Here is a 7,898-nt window from a genome sequence, read left to right as displayed (position 1 = left end):
GAGATTTTTGGGGGGGGGGGGGGGGGGGGGAATGAAAATAATTTAAGTACAATAAAACAAACATTAATCAAAAGGAAAGAGCAAAAAACAGCGAAACAGCTCAAATTAAGACAAACTGACAGACAAACTGTCATTTTTCAATACTGAAAACCTTTAATTCTCACTTTTTGTGATGAAATACAATTAAACATGTTGACTGCAGAAGATTGCTGGAAAGGAATTAGTTCAAACTTCTCCTAACGTTGTACTCTTAATTAGCATTGTGGGAGGACTGGGCCATGTGCTATCTCTCCTCCCACTTGCCAGTATGATCATTCAAGCAGGCAATGACTTGAAATAGCTTAGTGTTCATGAATTAATAGAATCATAAAACAGAGCAACTCAGACACTGAAAAAGTGCAACGTGAGGAATATTTTAGGAATATGACGTTGTTTTCGCCCTGATGTCTACCTGTGGCATGCTGTCGATTACCACAATAATTTCAACACATCCCTCAGTGTGTGGAGAAAACATGTTTACAGTAAATAATCTAATCTTATAATGGAAAAAGTAAACAAGGTTAATTTAACTTGTTATCCGCATGAGAATACCAGGAAAAGACACGGAAGGGTTGTGACCCATATATGCATGACCAAACACCTATATCAGTAACACACTCCAAAGAGAAAGGAAAAATTGAAATCGCAGCATATGACCCCTTTAAGACTTGTTTTGTGGTCCAGGGTCACAAATAATGTTAGACAACCCAGAAAAGTCCCACCTAAACCAGACGTTTTTCATGTATTTTTTATAAAATAGAATAAAATAAAATAAAACTTTATGTCTAAAAATCATTATCCCTATTATTATTACTACTACTACTATTATTAATTTAATTGAATTAAAATGTCAGTATAATGTTTTATTATTGTATAATGTAAATGTATTAATTGTATAAATGTTATTTATTTATTAATCAGGTTTTGAATGTTATGATAATGCAATTTGTATAACAAAAAATTTGTAAAAAAAAATTCATTGATATATGCACTAAAGTAATCGCAATATATCATAGATCTGGTAACAAAACATTTTTTTTTTTTTTTTATAAATAATCTGGAATATTCTTTTAAGGGAAACAGTGTGTCTTATTTTTTGAGGGAAGTTGGCTGCAGTGCTTCATCCATTAGAGGAAATGTTCTGGCAGAGGATTTTGCTATAATAATCAGGTTTCTGATGATTAATTCTGAGGACATTCTCTCTCTCAAACTCTTTCTTTAATTTTTCTCTCTCTTCTTGCTGCTTCCATACCTCTATAGCTCAATTTCCCCCTCTTACTCTCTCTCTCTGGAATACAGCTTTCAGCCATGCAAAACCTCATTGATTTTGCCCTGCAAATTAACAAACCAAATTTCCTTTGCACAGCAAACTGTCATATCCTTATTCGCTTGCTGCTTTTCTGCTGATGGGAGGCTTTTCAGAAAGAGAGATGGAGAGAGAAAGGATGGAAGAGTAAAAGCTAACAGAACATCCCAGACTATCTGCTTCACTGCTTCTCTCACTGTCTTCTTTCATCTCCCTCCCTTTGGTTTCTTCATAGGCAGTCAAAAACACCGATTCCAAGCATGAGATTCGCTGTGCCACCTCAGTGTGTGGGCTACAGACTAGATGGATGAGGTGTCACTCAAGAAAGCCTCAAAAACGCAAAAAGATGAAAAAGGGAAAAACATTTCTTTGCACAGGTGTAACCACGTGTGGCTTTTGGCAAACTATACAACATCATTATCCACTACTTCCCTGTCACTGTCCAATGGCAAAATCTAATAAAAAGCCAAAAAAATGATGACTACTACTAATTTAATGTCAAAAATATCCGCCTAGTCATAAGTATCCACTTAGCTCGTATGTGTAAACATACCTGGCAATAAAGCTCATTCTGATTCTGATTCTGATTAGTTCGATATGCCAAATTATTTTTGTTATAAAACTTATAAATGGGTGGTATAAAAAAAAAAATCGGCACTATTTTGCCATTATATAACATATCACTAAAATTGATTTGATATGAACAAAAAAGCAAAAAAGTGTGTGTGTATGTATGTATATTCGGCACTTTTTTGCCTTTATATAACATATCACTAAAAATGTATTTGACATCTAGTTAATTAGTTACGGAAAAAAATAATGTGTTAAAATCTGCAATGCAATTAACGCCCCCACCCTACGTACATCATCGCATATTTCATAAGGTGTGTTCCACTTAGGGTTGCCAACTTCAGAAAATGAAAATACGGGACAATTGTGATTCTTTATAGGAAAATAAGGGACAGAATAAGGGACACTCAAAATATTTACACTATACCACAGTATATGTATAAAAGAAAGACGACTTCCCTTACTGATCACGTCTCTTGCGCGGCGGGATGTTGGACTCATGAAAAACAAAACTGATTTAGCCTACTGAAGTGAAAACACGGACGGAATTGGCGTTAGCGCGAGCGCCGCTTGATGTGAGGCAGGAGAGACGAGCCGGCAGAGGATTGCGCAGCCTTCCTGAACAGTTATGTTCACGATTTCTGATTTACTTAACGTATACTGCGTGAGGGGGGCTGTGATTGGATGATCATTCTCAAGTGATCAGCACTGCTGCTGTTGTATCAGTCAGTGGTTAGATCAGCGTAGCAGTCAAAAAACGGGACAAGGGAAGTCACATACGGGACAAATCAATTAGGCCCAAAATACGGGACATCCTGGCTAATACAGGACGGTTGGCAACCCTAGTTCCACTTGGAGCGGCGCTGCGCAGACCGATCAGTGTTTGACAAGTACCGTGAGAGTGATTCGAAAGCATGCAGAGATGTCTGCTCTCTACAAGCACTCGCAGGACTTTGATGTCATACACCGATCAGTCTGCACAGTGCCGCTTTAAGCCAAACACACCTATACAGTTGATTGGTGACGAATATGATGCAGGACAACAACTCTCTGCGTGATGTAGCCTATAGAATGCAGTTATATCTCCCTAACTTTGAAGAGATTGGGGCAAAAATGCTCCTATATGAATTTTTGTCTCATTAAGCAATATCACACAAGTGCTGTTTTTGTCCGAAATAGCATGAGTGCAAATGTGATACTGATTTTGTACAACAGTTCAATAAATAAGAGCTTAATATTGTGTTATATCTTAGACACAATATTGTCTGTTTTTGCTCAGTTTTGCCAATGCAAATATTACCTATTAAAGCCAAAGAAGAACTGTCATGCGTCTCCAAGCAACACACAATTTCTGAATGAATCCGCATTTTAAACGAATTGGATGAACCAATCAATCAATGGCCCATTCATAAAGAAAGCCATTTACTTAATTCATGAATGAATCAGCCGTTTGAACGAATCAAATGAATTAATGAATTCATGAATGACTTATTCATTAAGACATTTACTGCCAGCTACTGGCATTTTTAGTTTCTTATTTAGAGTATAATTTCATTGAAAAATAATTTCATATTTACATATTAATAAAAAAAAAAAACTAATTAAAGGGATAGTTCAACCAAAAATCAAAAATGAAAAAATATAATGAAAAAAAAAAAATCTTTCTAAAAGTACTTTTTGTTATATGTATTTCATGCTTTTCTCATGTAACACAATATTGGCTTTAAATGATCAGACGTTCAATATCAGATGTTTTAGACTTTGATGATAATGAAATGATGCATCAGACCCTCTTTGGCACTCAAGACAGCGGTGTATGGAAGCCAACACACAATATTTGCAGTTTAAATGCAGCTAAATAGATGCAAACAAAGACAAATCACAATTCAGTATGCAAACAGAGGTAAAAAAGAGGGCCAACTGGAATTCAGTACACAAATATTGTTCAGCACTGTAGGTGTTCACAATAAACTGGTGTTGAAAGGGAACAGTGATGTTGTGTCCCTGCTGCAGAATGAGCTGATGCCTCAAACAGACCGTGTGTGCTGGGTTTGTTGCGCAAAGCGTTGCTTGCTGAAGCAATGTTTTCCCCCTCACTCACAGACCTGCAGAGCACTTTGGTTTAACCATCCCTATGGGACATGCACAGGCACTTCAGACTCTTTATTTTCCCTCTCTCTCTCTTTTCTTGTTTTTCCCCATTCGCTCGGCTTCTCCACCCCACTCAACATCCATTCCATCTGTCTAACCCTAATCTCTCTCTCTCCATTCCCTCTCCTTCACTCTCGCTCACTTTCAAGATGTGTCTGATTGTGACAAGCCCTAAAAATAAAGCCCCTCAGAGGCCTCGACTACATAAAATGCTTTGCTTTGCAATTTCAAAGTGCTTTTGATTACTGAAAAGTGCAGCAACATATCGACTTCGAGGGATGTGTCTTTAAATGAAGCTAGAGGCTGAAATACCTAAAAAATGACCCAGCACAGAGATTCGGCGTGACAGACAGAGGCAATAACACTGATATTATATACAGGCAAGATGAAAAGACACAGACAGCCATGATCTAAATAAGATAAGTCGAAATGAATGGCATTGAAATGAACAAAAGAGATGAAAGTCACATATGGGAGGATGAGTACACTACACAAGCGCTGCGAAGCGGACAAGATGCTACGGAAAAGACCAAAAAAAAAGATAGGGGACGCGAAGACAAAGATAGAGTAAAATACAAACAAAAAATACCAGATTAGATCTTGCAGTGTAGTATATTTCTTCGGCACAGTCCAAAAAATCGTCAGTGTCGGGCTGTTTAGTAGAAGGACCAAGAAATTTCAGTTAATCACACACACACACACACACACACGTGATGCCCATGTGGTTTTAAAGAAACAAAGAGTGAAAGGATACGGGCAGTTTGGGTGGTGGGTGGTTGCTGGGTGAAGAGGTGTTTGCTAAGGCCATGCCCACCTGAATTCAATAGGTTTTTGAACAGGCTTGTGTGTTAAAGAGACAGTACATAATTGCTGAAAAGTAGTGTTGGGATATCATGATGACGAAGGTTAACCAATTACCGTAAAGTTACAGAGATCATAATTCTGCTATATTATTATGTGGCCTTCAAGTCAAGTCAGCCTGACATGAAATAAACAATGCTTAAATAACCGTGGCTGCTGGCTAAATGCAATTATTTTCCAATAATTAGTACTTTTTGACAAATATATACATGATTTCTGAAGGATCATGTGACACTGAAGACCAGAGTAATGGCTACTGATAATTTGGCTTTGCCATCACAGGAATAAATTACATTTTAAAATATATTAAAAAAGAAAACAGTCATTTTAAATAGTAATAATATTGCACAATATTACTGTTTTTACTGTATTTTTTATCAAACAAATGCAGCCTTGGTGAGCATATATTAGGTAGACACATGTTCTGACTGTTTTAAATGCGATGGAAATCTACAAAAATGCTGTTTATCGCTTGAGTTCACAGTTTCAAATGTGATAACAGCCTTACAGACCCGCTAGTTGCAGCAATTATGTACTGCTTCTTTAGAAACAGTAGGGCACCGTGATATGAATCCAGAAAATAAAAAGAAAATCAAAGCGTGGGGGGGATGTGAGGTTCTTCAGATCTGAGGTTCTATTCAGAAGATGACATCATAAGTATGAAGCTACAATGGAAATCGACATTAATTTGATGTCCTGCTGTTAAAAAATGATCTGGTTTATAAAAGCATGACAAATCCAGTTACAACATGAGAAACTCTGAGTGCTCAAATGAGACAAAGATGAGTCAACGCTGCATTTTTCTGCAGCGCTTAAAGGAAGTCTTATTGATTAGATGCCATGGAAAGCTGCATCTAACCTTTCAATTATCACAGTGGTGAGAGTGCGAGACAGACGTCTCAAATGCACACCAGTCAAACATGGTGTGAGAGAAAACAAGCTGCAGTCAGGAGACAAGTTGGGATTGAGGTGTCCGTAAGGAAAATGTTACATAATAGGAAGTGTCAGCTTATAGGAAAAATCATTTGGAAGTGTTCACTATATGCAGTTATGAGCACTGTGAATGGCAAGACAGGTAATGTGATTTCAAATTAAGCTTGACATGACTGGGTGGTTCCACAGTTGCTCTGTTTCAAATCCTAGTTAGCTCCCTATGGAGGGATCATAGACGCTCCCGACACAAAGGCTGTTATTAAAGGTAAGAATCCTAATTTAGACAAACTAAGATAGCAAATTCTAAGCAACATCGCATTTATCCTTCATTGAGAAGCCAATATGAAACATGCTTAGAGAAAAAAATCAATACAAAATACAAGATGGTGACTAGGCAAAAAATATAGATTATACATAAAAGAGATTTTTATTTAGTACTAAATTGAATCAATAAAAAAAACTCAGGTTCATTAAAAGTGTATGAATCTACACAATATTTAGTGTTCTGTAGAGTTCTGTTTGTTTACTTGCTTCTTCTTATTATTATTTATTATCATCATTATATTTATTATTATAATAAGTCTGTTATATTTAAAAAAAATCATGACTTTTTTTATATATATATTTCATTATGAGTGACATGAGTGCCATTTTTATCCTTAACTGACTGTTAGCTTATAGCAACATGCTAACACCAAACTATCAAAAATCAGTTTTGAGTTGAGCTGTTTGTGTTGCTGCCTATGTGGAGCTTTCTAATTTACGAGATTCCTCACAAAGCTCCCTAGGTTTTGGAACAGAGCCAGTGTGATGTAATGTTCTAAAGCATCAAGTGTATTCTGATTGGTTGATCTCTCATAATTGTTTTCAATCACAGAAAATCACAAACAGCAGTAAGATGATGCTCACCGGTTCATGATGTGGTTTTGTCTCTGTTGTTAAAGGAGGGTCAAACTTCACCTGACCGACTGTAAGAAAACAAAAACATTATTAAAGGAACAGTCCTACTTTTTCTTTATTGCACAGAAATAAATCAGCACATGGGTTTCTAATGACATGAGGGTGAGTAAATACTGACAAAATATTCATTTTTGGGCAAACTACCTTTTGATTTAAACAATCAGTCAGTTCACTGATATAACTGGTGTTTGAAGGCTGAATTTTAAGTAATCATGTTGGCATGTTCACTCAAAACCACACATTTCTTTAAGTCAGCATACATATCTGGAAGGTATGATACAGAATCTAAACCCGCCCCCCAGCAGATACTGACAGACAGATCATGAGAGGGAATTTCTGGTATCCTGTGAAATTCACTCAGCCATGCTCAGGAGAGCGGGAGCACCTGTCAGGTTTGCCCAGGGGAGAAATCCAACAAACACTCACAGTTGATCTCTGACAGAGTCTTCCCTTCCCGACTGGTACGGCTTGTTGAGCGAATCCGATGTGGAACAGACACTGGAGGCTAGGGAGAAAAAGAATCACACACACACACACACACACACACACACACACACAGAGTACAAATAAATACAAATCAGTAAATAATAAAGTCTATAAGAACAGTTCGTCTCCAAGCCATTTAGAGCAGTGTTTCCCAACCGGGGTGCCGCGGCCTGGGGTGCCGTCTGTCGAGAGCAGGGGTGCCGTGTAAAAAATCCTTTTTTAATATTTTTAAATTGCTAAAATGTTCAAAAAAGCATCTATTATATAATATCCATTTCTGATGTCGCCAATAATTAGAGATGCACCGAAATTCCGGCTGCCGAAAATTAGTTCACCGCTCAGGTTTCACTTTCACGTGGTGTGACGCTCTGCGTATTATCCGCTCAATGCATGTGTGCGCTCCGCTCAGTCGCTCACGGCCCATGTGAGTACTCCACTCATATACCGTTCATGCGAATCGGAACAGCAAAGTCCACTCAAAAATTGAGCCGACAGGAAACATCGATGTAGTACAGTATTGTTTCTGTCTGCAATAGCCCTACTGTGTTGTAACATGGTGTGGTATATGGGCAACTCTGGTAACGCTGCCCTC

At 37.5% G+C, this 7,898-nt stretch overlaps 1 protein-coding gene across 5 annotated transcripts in view; it reads right to left on the bottom strand.

Moving 5' to 3' along the window:
* Positions 1–7,898, bottom strand: part of LOC107695069 (mitogen-activated protein kinase kinase kinase kinase 3-like) — a 65,169-nt gene that overhangs the window by 14,821 nt on the left and 42,450 nt on the right. For 4 of the 5 annotated variants that reach the window (XM_016494858.1, XM_016494862.1, XM_016494861.1 and 1 more), the window contains exons 13-15: positions 7,247–7,325; positions 6,770–6,828; positions 4,656–4,718 (exon numbers count right to left, since the gene is read on the bottom strand). In XM_016494858.1, coding sequence (XP_016350344.1) covers positions 4,656–4,718; positions 6,770–6,828; positions 7,247–7,325 — 201 coding nt within the window. The remainder of the gene's footprint in view (positions 1–4,655; positions 4,719–6,769; positions 6,829–7,246; positions 7,326–7,898) is intronic. The other variant, XM_016494860.1, reaches the window with a different exon arrangement.

Source organism: Sinocyclocheilus anshuiensis, unplaced genomic scaffold (assembly GCF_001515605.1).
Source record: "Sinocyclocheilus anshuiensis isolate Anshui unplaced genomic scaffold, SAMN03320099.WGS_v1.1 scaffold26, whole genome shotgun sequence".
In the NCBI taxonomy this organism is placed as follows: Eukaryota; Metazoa; Chordata; class Actinopteri; order Cypriniformes; family Cyprinidae; genus Sinocyclocheilus; species Sinocyclocheilus anshuiensis.
Note: the sequence above shows the minus strand (reverse complement) of the source record. Positions and strands in the feature narration are given on the sequence as shown.